The sequence below is a fragment of the Ricinus communis genome, chromosome 4 (assembly GCF_019578655.1).
Source record: "Ricinus communis isolate WT05 ecotype wild-type chromosome 4, ASM1957865v1, whole genome shotgun sequence".
Lineage (NCBI taxonomy): Eukaryota > Viridiplantae > Streptophyta > Magnoliopsida > Malpighiales > Euphorbiaceae > Ricinus > Ricinus communis.
In genome coordinates this window covers 31,948,628-31,963,871 of record NC_063259.1, presented here as the reverse complement: position 1 = coordinate 31,963,871, position 15,244 = coordinate 31,948,628, and the positions used below count along the sequence as shown (strand labels likewise).

General features: G+C 29.8%; 1 protein-coding gene across 1 annotated transcript; it reads left to right on the top strand.

Moving 5' to 3' along the window:
- The first annotated feature begins 10,232 nt into the window (after window positions 1-10,232).
- Window positions 10,233-12,176, top strand: LOC8272615 (scopoletin 8-hydroxylase-like). The gene is made up of 3 exons (XM_015715708.3): window positions 10,233-10,913; window positions 11,208-11,553; window positions 11,779-12,176. Exons 1-3 carry the CDS (start codon window positions 10,405-10,407, stop codon window positions 12,022-12,024), a joined length of 1,101 nt encoding a protein of 366 aa, XP_015571194.1. The 5' UTR covers window positions 10,233-10,404; the 3' UTR covers window positions 12,025-12,176.
- Window positions 12,177-15,244: the final 3,068 nt, after the last annotated feature.

Genomic DNA, 15,244 nt, shown 5'->3' with positions numbered 1-15,244 from the left:
TTACTACAAATCTACTCGGAGATGAACTCATAATAATAAATATATATATTTTATTCATCTTACCGGAGCAGAAAGTGTTAAGCAGTGGACTGATTTATATGTAATATACATAATATTACATATGTCAGGTAGGAGCGAAGAATCTTAAATGTTGGCTCGATATGACCTGTTCCCATATGATCAGTTTCAGATCCAACCAAATAATACATTGAAAATTCTGTCACTTTAAATATATGTATTCTTCCTTATACAACATTAAATCAATAGATATATAATACATATAATATTAAGAGAAAAGTACAAGTAGAAGTAAGCATAAGAAAACTGCATCTGAGATTCAATAGACATGCAATGCATATGCTGGTATTTGCAAAAGTAGACTAGGAAATCAAGGAAATAAAGGAAAAGAAAAGAAGAAACCAATATTAATGGTACAAATGTGATCGAGAAATGAAACAATTTCAGGAACAAGAAGTGCAGTCCTTCATTCTGCATTCATATAATATTGCTATCCCAATTAATTTTTGTATATTCCTTTTTTGTAATTAATTTATTACTTTTCCTTTTTCTTTGTTCCCCAGTAAGAGATTGAGAAAGGGGGATGCACCTACGACCAATTTAAGTCCATGCTGCTATTCTATAAGTATGAATTGATCTCTGCTGCAAAAATCTCTAAGTGGTCGAGTTATGTTGTGGTTAGATCTTGCCAGGAGCTTTATGTACACCCAAACATTGATTTTATTCGGTCATTCTTTATAAAAAATATGATCGATGGCGATATTTGACAAGATAGGAATCAAGATTTTTACAAATGTAATTAACGCATGAAGTAACCCTGTGATTAGTGGATAAATAAATAATACTGTGAGAGGCAAGTAACATCCATTAATGAGAGTGAATGCCTTTTTGACACTAATGATAGTTAAAGAGTTCCACTACTTAAAAGTAATTTGTATATTAAATAGAATCAAAGAAGCTTTAATATTTATTTTTTATAAACATCTATTATCTCTCTCATTGCCCCTCAGAAAAGAAAAGAAAATGGATGAACTGATATTAATTAGTTAGTGAAGAACCCCACTGGCGCTGTGGGGTAAACTTGTCTAACTATAAGCTTCTTGGCATTATTGGCCGAAGCTTGATGGTAGCCTTCAATTCAAGGCCTAATTTATATGTTGTATCTCAACTTTTATCATTTTTGTGAAGAAAAATGCACGTGCATGCGGACATATCTACATATGTAAGTTGATTTAACCTCACTTATTAAATACTTGTATACATTAAACCAAAAAGAAAAGGACAAAGGGCTGAGCTTTCAAAAATCTTCTAAAAAAGATATATGTACATGGCAAAATTATTTAAAACTGAAGAACTTATATACGCAAGCAAAATCAAAGGCATATTTTTGAAGCGTCATTAATTGTTATGATAATTCAGGTTGCATGTGGTCATAATTAAGAAGATAAATATTCATACAAACATCCAATTTAAATATTTTAATCCAAGGACTAAAGTGTTCTTAATAAGTACTCAAACAGCACGCAGTCGCGTAGAATCATTTTCCTTAAGAAACAATTAAAAAAATAAAAAAAAGTTATATTTTTAGCAGATAGGCGGCTTCACCTAGAGATCCAAGTATTAGAGGAAAAGAGTACATTATTGATGGAAATGAAATCCAATTAGTCGGTGGAATTGACAACACGATTATACTTTATATCTCACTTCTTCCTTCCTTATCAAGTAGAACGGTGTCACATTCAATATTTAATTAATTTTTACAATAGATTTGATATTTAAATCGGGATTTTCTAATATAGAAAATAAATTAAAATGGTGTCACAACAAGTTCCATCAATGATTAAATTTATAATTAAATTACTTTATAAATGATAAAATTGGCAAATAGAGAAAAATAAATTAAATAAGAGAAATACTAGTTGCGAAGTTTTAGATTATTAATATTTTTTTCAAAAAAAAAAAAAAACAAAATGAGGTGGTTAGGTGTTTGTTATAGTTGGGCCGCAGCTGGACCGGGCATAAAAACCAGAGTCATTGGAGTGTAATAGGCTTAATTAGTGAACGGACGAAATCCAATAGAGAATTCTTTTACTTCAAACTTAAAATTAGTCTTAGCATTGGGCTCATGTGATCTATTTGTCAATGAAAAGCAAATACTAAAGGTGAACCGAAGTTACTAAAAACATGCAACTCCCATTCAAATAACTCATCAGTTGAAACTTCAAAATGGGCCGTTGAACCACAAACACAAAATATGAACAGCTAAAGGCCTTAGTCACTTATTAAGCTCCATTATTAGCATATTATCAAAATAATAATAATAATTAAGAAGAAGGCCAATCAAAAAATTATTTCATTTTCATATACCAGCAAACTTTATAATCAAACTAGTTATTTATCTGTGTGTAATCTGTTATTATTATTATTTTAATTATAAAAATTAAATTTATAAATATAATTTAATAATTTTTTTAATATTTAATATTAATTTATAAAATTTTAAAATAATAGCATACTAAATATTTTTTAATTTTATAATTTTTAAATTTTATTAATATACTAATATAAAAATTATTTTAAAAATTATTTCCTAATTAATTTTAATATTCTATAAATTAACATATCAATATAATTAATATCACAATTTTCTAGAATTAGAAGTTTATTATGTAATTAAAAACATAATTTATTATTAGATATTAATATTAAATATATAATTTAAGATATTATTTTTGAGATTAGAATTATAATTTAATTAAAAAACTAATTTATTAATTAATATAATATTAAAATATAATTAATATGTTATTTTTAGAATAAAATTAATAATAATATCTTATTAAGAAACTATTTATTAATTAATATCATATTATAATATAATTAATGTACTATTTTTAGAATTAAAGTCCGTGTTTAATTAGGAATGCAATTTATGAATCAATAAATTATTAAAAAAATTATAATTACACATAAGTTTGCACATGTCAAAATGAAAATTTTATGTGCCAAAACTTAATATATATATATATATATATATATATATATATATATATATATATATATATCTAAAATTTTAAATTTTGTACTAGTAATATAATAATAATTATATCTTAATATCCCATTGCGTGCGAGAGACTTATACGCTAGCCGTTATTTCCGGCATGATATTAACTAAAAAATTAGTTTTCTAATTGGTTAATAATTCTAATTCTATAAAATAATATCTAAAATATATTTTTATTATTATATTCAATAGTAAATTAATTGTTATTATATAATAAATTTTTAATTTAAAAATATTAATATCAATTTTACTGATAGTATTGATTCATGTAATACTAGAATTAAATAATAAGTATTTTTAGAATATTTTATATTGTTGGATTGATAAAATTTTAAAATTTTAAAAAATTAAAAATTAAAAATAATTAGTTTATTATTATTTTTAAATATTATTAATTAATATTAAATGTTAGATTTTCTATTAAATTATATATATTAACTTAATTTTATAATCGAAATAATAATAATAATAATAATAGTTGTACGACGGTTAAATAACTAATATATATATATATATATTGTGGGACTTCTATAATTCTTATAATTAAAATATTTATTTTCAAGATGAAAGATGAGTTGTTAAATTAAAATAAGGCATTAAGGAGTGGTTCTTTAGCATGCAATGCAGGGACTAATATCACATGGACACGGCTTTGCACAAATATTAATTTGATTGAACGGATCAAGGAAAAAAAAATAAAAATTAATAGAGTGACTAATTATTTTAATTCTAATTATACCATAATTTTTATATATTTATAATACAAATTGTATTTTTATTTAATTATAATAATATTACTATTAAAAGTATTATATTATAAAATTAAAAATTAAAGAATTAATTTTTATATTTTTCATTAATATAGATATTTTATTTCAAAAATATTTATATAATAATTTATTTGTGCAACAAGCAATATTAATTTTTTTTATATAAAGGAGGGAATATTTCAAAAAAAAAAAGGATCAATATTTCGTAAAATATACAATACGAGGTTGTTATCTCTTTACTCTTTTGTTATAAAAGTGAAAATTTATCTAATGCAGATACAAAAATTTGAATTTGAAATTGAAATTTTTTATTCTTAAAAACAACTACTTTTACAATTTGAGGTAGGCCTCAATCGTGGATAGCCAATATTGAAATCTTAAAAAGAACGGGAATTAATCAGAAAGATATAAAGTGGTAGAGCTGGAATATCTCAAATTTGGAACTCTATGTATGATTATCCAACATGACATGCCTCTATGACCTGGCGGGAGCTAGAATGAAGGAGAATAGCATTTTCTGGGTCATTTGGACCATATATATACATGCTTGCAAGGATTGTACTGTACTTTAGTTTTCCCTATGGCATGTTCGGATCATGGAGCTATAGTAAAATTTGATCCATGACTCGTTTAACCTGTTACAATAACCCTGTAATGGTTGAAGTGAAGCATATCGAAGGAGTAATTTTAACATATTCTTAAATTAAATACATTCGAACAGGAATTTGTTTTTCATTTTTCACCCACCTTAACCAGGTATTTATATTTTTTTATCTGCAACCTTAAAGAAAGATCTCAACCTTAACTGTGCCACCAGCTACATGTTTATGCACATGCAGAGAGAGAGAGAGAGAGAGAGAGAGAGGTTGTCGGAGTATAAGGATGAGACCTTGCTTGCTCATTGATAGATAGAATTTGCTGGAGGATTGCAGTGAGCTAAGGGCTGTGCCTATGAGTTAAAAGCTTTGTCAAGAGTTTTTGCTGGGCATTATTATTACTGTCTCTGAGCTTTCTTTTTCTAAATCTGCTCATTTCCATCTTTTCATTGCCCAATTTCATCCACCACATCCTAGTTTCTTTTTCTTTGATTTATGGAATAGGAATTTTATAAATCTTTTATGTACTTAATCTTTCTTATTAAGTACTAACTATTTATGGGTTTAGATATTCGTATGATTATTTAGTTAATTTTTTTAAATCTAAAGTTAGTATATATTTCTATTTATATATTAAACCATACCTATTATAATTTAATTAAAGTTAGGATGATTGAAGTTATAAAAGACATTATTGTCTTTCTATTTATTTTTGCATTAAGTAATGATTATTTTATGAGTCTAACATCTTTTGAAATAAAGAGTAAAACAAAAAATTCATTTAAAAGCTATATGCAGTTGCTAACTTTGTTCTGCCAACATTAGTCAAATTTCTTAGATTATAATGTATGGAATAAAAATATAAGACTATGATATAACACAATTAAAAATTATAAGTAATGCCACACAATTAATGTTCAAAAAGTTAATACAATCAAAACTAACAAAATTCAACGAATTAAAGATGGGTTTCTGCTCTTAATTAAAATAAATCACATTAATTCCAATGCTGCCCTTTTAAGGAAAGATTAAGATTATAAGTAAGAACACTTCTATTCTACAATGCTGAGGCTCAAATTAACTCCAGTAGGCTCAGTCCTTGTCTTAAATTACTGAATTTCCCTCTCAATGACATCATCCCAGTTTAATTTTGTATTAAGATCTTGAATTGAATTCAAAGCAACATCACCATTGAAATGTTACACCAAAGTTGGTGATGCTTTAGACTTTTATTTTTTCTTTTTTCTATTAAATTAATAAATTTTTTTAATAATTTGAATGAGAAACTACAGCCCCACAAAATAAATTACACTTCCACTTGAGAAATAGAATTGACCTTCGCCTATAAAAGAACTGCTCCGAAAATGAGTAAGAAAAGAAAGACAAAATCGGTAATCGATCAGTGACTATACATAAGTTGAGAAGACAGGTTAATCAATTTGTTTATAAATGGAAGAAATTGACATTTTAATATTATGGCCCATCGGCTCTCCTTTTTTTATCAAAAGCATGAAGATAAATGGTGCTTTTTAACTTTACAAGTAAAAAATTGAAGTTGCTTGCAAGAACTGGATTACCATCCAAGATTAACTCAAGTGTTAATTTAGTTTGCCGACAATCAAAATCTTCTCCGATAAGCTCATGCGGAATTACCTCTAAGATTGCTATAACAAAATAAATAAAAAAATTGATATTTTATGATGATAGTTCTTTTCCAGACATGTGTATCGGCGGAGATGCACATGGATGAAGAAAATGGAGCAGCCCAGTTTGGGAAAATCACACACAATGGGGCAAATGTTTTCTAGTTTTCAACAGGCAAAACAAAAACAAAAAGAAAAAGGAGGCGGAAGAGAACAGGTAGAGAGGCTTGATGTGGTGCTCATCAAGGATCATAATCTGCACCAACCGCAAATGGAAAAAATAGTTACCGAATCCAACTGCCATCAATTTTAAATTTATATTATCATTACTAAGTCTTCACTCAAATCTGTCTAATGATATTTACAAAATCTAGTAAATCTGTAGAACAATTCAGCTAATGACCAATTTCTGATCAGCCCTTCTAATAGTTTCTGCTTATAACATATATGCTTTCACTTTCAGTATTGACATTAATTTTGGTCAGTCGTGAGAATATAACTCCATTATATATGTATTTTTATTTATTTCATTTTAACAATTAGCTCCTACTGAAATTCAAATTTGAGATTTTATAAAGCTATAGAAGAATTCAGGACTAACTGAGGTAAAAGAGTTTTAAATAATAATAGAAGTTTCTATCTCGAGTCCCTTTCATTGTCTAGTCCTACTTGACACTAGAAATAAAAGCATTATTAAGTATAATAAAAGGAATAAAGTTGGACAAACACAGAAGAGAGTAGAATTTATCAGCAGCAACATGCATGCCTCATGCTGGCGTAGATGATGCCCCCTTTCCTTTTCTTGTTTTCTAGTGGAAAATTTAATTCGTAAGAATATGTAATTGCTTATTGAATGGAAGGCTTCCTGCTGAGTAGTTGATTACTTTGACTAAGGTAATATTCAATTTTTCAAACTGTGTTGGAGGACTTGAATTAAAAGTTGAATCAAAACAAAGTGAAAAACAGAGATTTAGTGCTTGACTTTATAGCTTTATTCATTTTTCTGAAACTCGTAAAGTTATAATTTATTTAATTTGAATAGTTTTGTCCATTTAATCAACGCGTGCTTGATCCTTTTGTTGTACACGTGATCAGAGGGCAAGAAAATCCTATGGTTTAACTGAAAAACAAATGAATCCTGTACAAATTGGGACACTTATTTCTTAAATAACAATTACAGCAACCAACTGCATTTGGCATCTTGGCTAGTAATTTGATGGTGTTGGATAGGTTTCTGTTTTCAGCTTCATCCTTTCTACCCGTCCAATGCAATTGATTAGAATTTTCATAATTCAAAAGTTTTCCTTCTTTTCAATAGTAAATTTAATAATAAATAATTATAGTTTTTGTGAGAGCACACTAATCACATATCAAAATTTTAATAAGAAATAGATCTAATAAATCAATAGTTAATTAAAAATAAATTAATGTCAATTACATAAAGTTTCTAAATTAAATGCATTACAAATCACTTCTTTCGTCACCCATCATACACTTCAACAAATTTTTATCATGGGAGTCGATGTCCTTAGTTTGATTCAGTTCATTTTATGTTTAGACTTTTTTCTATTTTTTCTTTTATTTCCTACTCGCAACTCAAACAGAAGAATGAAAATGTCCCCTTTTCTCTAGCCTGTCTTCTAATTTTTTTCCCCTTTTTCCCTCTATATTTAGCATTAAGATACACATGTTTAGCATGCCACACATAAACAACATAAAAAGGAAAAAGAGAAAGGGTTATGCAACTTAATTTGAAACACCCACTAAGAGATGGGAACTTTACCTAAAAGGTATAATTATTGTGTTCACATAAATAGAACAAAATGAACATAAATGGGAATTGCCCTTTTTTTATGCAACAAATACAAAAACATGAAGGTAAACTAAGAAAAACAAAGGAGAAAAAGAAATAGAGATATATTATGTTGATGAGGCAGTACATCCCTATATGACATCTATTGGGTAGCCTATAATAAAATAATATATTTATCAAGCCTAAGAAATGTTGCACATGGAAGGCTTCCCCGTGCCTCCGTGCATAACCTATTTTTCTTGAGTTTTGAATCCTGGAGGTGTAATAATTAACTGTCCATATTAATCTGAACGAAATGCAGTCATCTCCTTGAACACATGAATTTTGCTTTGAATTTGGTTTCCACCAACCATAATACATCATACTTGCGAAAACTTGTCGATAAGCAATTCCCATGGTCATGGCGTATCAATCGTACTTCTGATGATTAAAAAAGGAAAACAAATTAAGGGTTCTTTCTTACTTTTCGTTGTTTCATTTTCTTATGCCGTTGCTGATCATATAAAATATGCATTTCTTTTTCTTTTTGGAGTTTTAGACCTAAACATATATAGCTCACCTACCAAACAATATGGGACATGGCGTTTTTATGAATCACTGCCCAGGATCCATTATCTTTGACAAATTCTGCCAAGGAGCTAAGATCATCCCTCTCTTCCCCTTTTTGAAATTGAAATGTCTACATCAATTTATCCGAATTGGAATATATAAATGATCTATTAATTCCTTATGTTGCATCAAATCCCACAGAGTAAATAACGAAGAAGCACCGCTCCTAATTCACAGTATGTGCCCTAATGAACTCTTTGTCCCTGCCTTATTGGAGTATAGTTAGTGCTTCTCACCATTCCGAAAATGAAATTAAAATTTGCAAAATTTATATATTATCGATGATTCCGGTGAGATTCAGATCACTTGGAGAAAAGTTAGAGTCTACGATACAAGAATCCAAGTCAAAAGGCCTAATAAATAAGTTAAGAAAATCTCTTTATCAAAAGACTCTTTAATGGTCAAATTAATGATATGAGATAAATCTGGCAAAACACGGTAAGAAAAAAAGTAAATTAGTGAGAGAAATATTTTAAGAGTTATTTATTTTTGATCCAGAAAAATGAAATAGTGATGAACGAAATAAAAATACGTATTACAGTCAATACTTAATAATTATATTATAATCGCCTTATATAGCGTTGAGGTTAAAAGTATTTTTTTAACTTTAATTTTTATTTTATATTATTTTTAAAATTTTAAAAATTAGTTCTATAATAAATAGATGAATTGATGCTTGTTTAAAAATAGATTTAAGAAAAATAATTTATTAAAAATTAAAAATTAATATATTAAATTAAGAAAAATTACTTGCCTTTAAAATCCCTAATTGCAATCTTAAATACATCCTAAGTCATGTGTTTTAGTTAGATTATTTTAAGATTCTTTTAGACTTTGTGATGAGATCTCTGACAGTCTGATTTACAAAAACGATCCGATGAGGGTGGAAAGTGGACATCGGGACAAGGATAATATGCCTGGACAAAGAGCGACTTCTGACAGGCTTCTAGGATGATAACACTCTAAGGTATGAAGTTACATAAATGAATCAAATTGCACATCGAAATGGGGTAGAGAATGGTTGATAGTATATATGTAAATAGTTGGAACTAATTACATGAGGTGTCTTTTGGTTGTTTGGTTGTGGAGTTATACGAACTTTAAAGTTAAACGTGTTTGGTTCGAAGAAAATTTTAGAATGGGTGACCTCTTGGAAAATTTATGAACACGTCAAGGGGACAAAACTGTGAGGCCAGTGAGAGCCAAAACGGACAATATCTCATATGCCAAGAGGATAAAACCGTGAGGCCGCGAGAGCCAAAACGGACAATATTTCATGTGATTTGATTTCGAGTTTTTACAAAATCATTTTATGAGAGGATTTTACCTTTCTTGAGGTCTTTACTTCAAATGATATGTTACGAATAAAGACGGGATTTTGGAGTCTAAGATCCTATCAGATTCAAAGCTGGAAAGCTTGTTAATGTGGTCAAAATATTGTAATTTTACCTCTTTTATATCTTATTCTATTTATTACATACTAAAATTTTTATTTAAAAAAAAAATTATTCAAGATTTAATGTTTAAATCTTAGATAAAATAATTTTTTTATTTAATTTTAAAATTCATAATAGTTACAGTGAACACGAAATTTTCTAACATAATGTACGGTTCTACGAAGTAAATAACGCACTTTCTTGCCTTTTTGGTGGAAAAGAAATAAAAGAAAGAAAAAGACTGGGTCAAACCAGACTGCCATTATCATATAGCATACATGGGCAAGAATTTTCCCATGAGCAAAGCATCCTTGACAAATTTTTATTAGTTGCTACTCCACTTCGCAGACACTATATATAGGCAACAACCCAAGCTTGTACCACCACCAATGCACTTTAAGATTTGATTTTCTGTTTTTATCTCCCCACAGTTAAGATTTTAACACATCAACATAATGGCCCCAGCTCCAAGTTTTTCCGATGCAGATGGCTCGTTGTTCAACTTTGTCGTCAGAGACGGCAATGGTGTCAAGGGGATCGTGGATTCAGGCCTATCAAAGGTACCAAAACAGTATGTGCAACCCCAACAAGAAAGAATCGACAAGCTAAGTGCAACTCTAAATGATAACCCACCAATCGACTTGGCAAAACTAGATGGTCCTGACCATGACCAAGTGGTGGAGGAAATTGCCAGAGCTGCTGAGACTCTTGGGTTCTTCCAGGTGGTCAACCACGGAGTGCCCATAGAGCTGCTCGAGTCGCTTAAGGATGCAGCTCACAGTTTCTTTGGCCAGCCACCTGAAAAGAAAGCTGTCTATTGCAAGGGTGTGAGTCCTAGTCCATTGGTGAAGTATGGCACAAGCTTTGTGCCAGAGAAAGAGAAGGCAATGGAATGGAAAGACTATGTTAGCATGATTTACACTAGTGATGCTGAAGCACTTCAATTTTGGCCTAAAGAATGCAAGTAAGGACTTTCTTTGCAACAGCTAAATTTCTTGCTCTATTTTTTTTTTTTCTCTTTTTACAGTTTGCTTCTTTGGCCTAGTTCAACATAGATATGAAAAAAAAAAAACCATAATTAAGTTACAATCTCACTAGCTAATAAAATTAGTCAATAACTACTTTATAAATTTATCAATAAATTCTCACGCTTTTGAACTTTGCATATACAATTCAAACTTAAATTATTGGATTTTGGGGCCCATTGGTAATTTATTAACAACTATTTTCTTTTCTTTTTGAATTTTTTTTTAATCAGAGACGTCGCTCTCGAGTATGTAAGAACATCAATAAAGATGGTGAGAAAACTACTAGAAGCTCTGATGGTGAAGCTTGGAGTGAATCTAGATGATGCCAAAATGGATGAATTAATTGGGTTGAAGATGGTGAACATGAACTTCTATCCAAGATGCCCAAATCCTGAGCTCACCGTAGGCGTGGGACGTCACTCAGATTTGGGCACCCTTACTATTTTGTTGCAAGATGGGATTGGTGGCCTATATGTCAAGGTTGAGGAGAATGTTGATGGGAAGAAAAAGGGTGAGTGGATGGAAATCCCACCTGTGCCTGGTGCTTTGGTCATCAACGTCGGCGATACACTACAGGTTAGACTTTTTCCAACTTCAAACGTCTCATTAATAAGCTTAACTTGGTTCCTTCCATTAACCAGAAATTTCAACGATAAACCGACCCATCAAAATCGCATTAATTTTCTTATCAAAAGAAAATAATAATAATTGCATTAATGGGAAACCAGTTTACTAGGTACAGAATATGGTACTAAACATTTTAATTAATGGAAAATTCTTGCTGCTTCTTGATTTTTGCAGATAGTGAGCAATGGAAAGTATAAAAGTGCCGAGCATAGAGTGCGTACTACAAGCACACAATCAAGAGTGTCGATTCCAATTTTCACAATTCCAAGAGGGTCAGTGAAGATTGGACCGTTGGCACAAGTGGTGGAGAAAGATGGGGTGGCTCGTTACAGAGAGGTGGTCTTTGAAGATTACATGAACAATTTCTTTAGCAACGCCCATGATGGAAAGAAGTCTCTTGACTTTGCAAGGATCTATTAACTTTCCCTGGACAAAATAATCTCGGTTTTTTTTTTCTTCTTAAAATCATGTCCTGCTGTCTACCATAGCTACTACGTCTACGTAGAATAAGCTTCTGGATGTAACAGAAGGTATATATTAAATATATACAATGCATATGTTTTTATTATATATACTTGGTGATAATTTCAGATGATAAAGTAAAGCTTATAAAAATCAAGTCAACCAAGAAAGAAAAAAAAAATCTTATAAAAATCTTTTCTTTGAACCAAAGTAAAAGAGAATATCTTGTACTTGTTTCATCTTTGGCTCCTGTAATTTGGATTAAATTAGCACTTATGCGGGCATAGCACACCAGAAACAAGATCTTCCATTAAGTGAACGGAAAAGAAAAAAGATCTTCCATTCTGCTAATGGATTCAAAGTATAAAAAAAGTATGCCATTTCATTGTGTGTGTATATGGTCATGATTTCACAAGCAAGGTGACAGATTATAGAAAAAGGAGTGGGAAAGTATGAGAAATGAAAATTCCAACAAATTAAAGCATATTTTCTCCGGCAAAGCATAATTTAAAAGAAATCAATATACTCATACATTTAGCATTAAGGTAGGTATCTATTTCAATTTGAATAAAAATTTAAATTTTTTATAATTAAAAAAATTTATTCTGCATTTTTTTTTAAATTGTAAATAGCTTACCAACCAAACCACATGGAAAATGGCGATTCATGCATGTCAAGCAATGGAATTAAAAAATGGGCCTTCATGCATATATCATGTGTGAAGGAGGTAGCTATGAGATTAAGTATTTTATTGAAATATATGACGTATAAGAGCATATCTAATTTGTATTAAAAGAAACACATTATTAGTTGACAAGGTAACTAACGATTGGTTAATCACGAAATGTCGGCCGATTTCTTGATATGTCTTCCAAGATTATATGCTGAGGACAGTAAATTACATTTGTGCTATTCAACTTTGTGTCAAATTTAATTGGTTAATTATCATATGGAGGATTTAGATTATGCAATTACTTTTATAATCAAATGTCTGTATCATGATGGATAATGATATCCTTATCTTTAGGTTTTGATAAACAAGTTCTCAAAATTCATACAGTTGACAAATAACCATCTTTTATTTTCGATAGTTACCAATTTCCATGATTTTAGTATCAAAAATTAGTGACGGTTTGATACATCTATCATGCAATTATAATATTATATTCTATGTTCAATTTCAGGTCGATGAAAGAATGTTCAAACTCCGTAAACTTGGAAGATTTCTTGGAGTTCCAACGTGACTTTTTTCTACCAAAACGATTATTTTTGTTTACAAGTTACGGAGATGCATATGTTCTTCATTAATCTATAATACATAATTATAATTCAGTACTTTTCCTTTCTAAGGTGGAAGATAAAATGAGAATCACAATAGAAAAATTAGCGTGAATCATGGCAATCTTGAAGGGCTGGAAAATCGAATTGTTCATGATTTTCTTTTATTTTGATATATGAACCACCCAAAAGGAAAGGCAAGAACTCATGAGCTCAGTCAAACCGGACTGCTGGTTGCTATTATATATGCATGCATGCATGAGTAGGTCTGTAATTTGCTTTGTCCATGAAGGAAGAAGAAGTCTCTTGATTTTGCAAGGATGAATTATTAGGTTGTGTAGCTAACATAAATCCATTATCAGTTATTGTATCATTTGTATAGATAGACCAGATATAATTCTTTTCGTTAAAAGAATTGAGGAATAGCTAAGATATTCAGGGAATTCAGATTCCTTTTTTTTTTTTTTTTTTGACTATCGGAGACCACAATGTTTAATTATTATAAGAAGCCTGCGTCATACATAATCTTATTAGATGTGAAAGAAAATAAAAAGATTTAAAAAATAAAAAATTTAGTTGGCATTGTTAGAATTAGTGCGAATATGAAAATTCTTTTAAATAGGTCCCTATAAATCCACATTATAAACATTTAATTTGATTTGACTAGAAAAGTAATCCGTTTACATATATTTTTAATCATCTCATTTGTATAAGTTACTAATAATTGAAAAGAAAATCATAGAAAATATAAAAAGAAAAGAGCTTACTTTATAGTTGGGTGGGACTCCCACCGGTAGTTATTCTTCCCAAACTCTCTGAAAATCTCATGATTACTATTGAGTAACATCAAGCCACTTAAAATGATGATAAATAAACTTTCAGACTATTAGATATCTATGCCTAGTTTCTCAAGGAAAACTTCTTATATTTTGTGGATGGAGGAGTTCAGAATTATTAAAACATTTTCAAATGCCGTAATGAAGCCGATGCACGATTAAATATTTTGATTCAGAGCTACTTGAAAATGACAGAAATTAGGATTTGCTCAAAACTTCAAAGCTGTGGAAGATATGTTCAAAAGCAGAAAGAATTAAGGTAAGTTCTATCCATTTAGTCATGCATATTAGTTTGAACAAACATTTAAAATTTTCTAACTCGGAATACTAGTTTCACTAGTTACTGAGACTTTTCTACGAAAGACTCATGGGCATGGAATAGGATAAGAAAATCATTGACATTACACTTGAATTTTAATTTTCAGTTTGAAATTATTGAATAGCGGATGCATCTAACATCTGAATGTAATTATTTCTGTCCAGTTTTAAACATAATCATTTATATTTCGATCAAAGCAGCCAGAGGATATCTCCAACAATTGTCGCTGTACTTTTTCACGATTATTATATTATATATGTACAGAAAAGAAAGACCCAGCAAGCCAGGGATAGGATTGTTACCGGAGCAAAAGCACGGACGCAGCCAAGGAAAAATGTTGTGCAAGAGTTTGGTCGCCATTGCGGTTATCGGATTGGTCCTGTGGGTATAATATGTACCAAAACAGATGCTTAGTTTACAAGCTGGAGAGGTGCACATGCTCTCTTTTTCTTTTTTAAGGAGAAGATGCACATGCTCTTGATAATTCAGTTTTCTTCGAAGGTGGAGGGGAAATGAGAATTCCAATAAGAATTAACGTGAATCAAGGCAATTTTGCAGGGGTAGAACATCGAACTGTTCGTGATGTTACAACATAAATGAACCCAAAAAGATAGGCAAAAGTCAAAACCAGACTGGTAGTTGCACGCTATTAATTGGCCTATTGCTAATTCAATATAATATAGTACTTGACTATTTGCACACTCGACAATGCAGTAGTTATAAGTTATGCACCGTTGTACTTTGA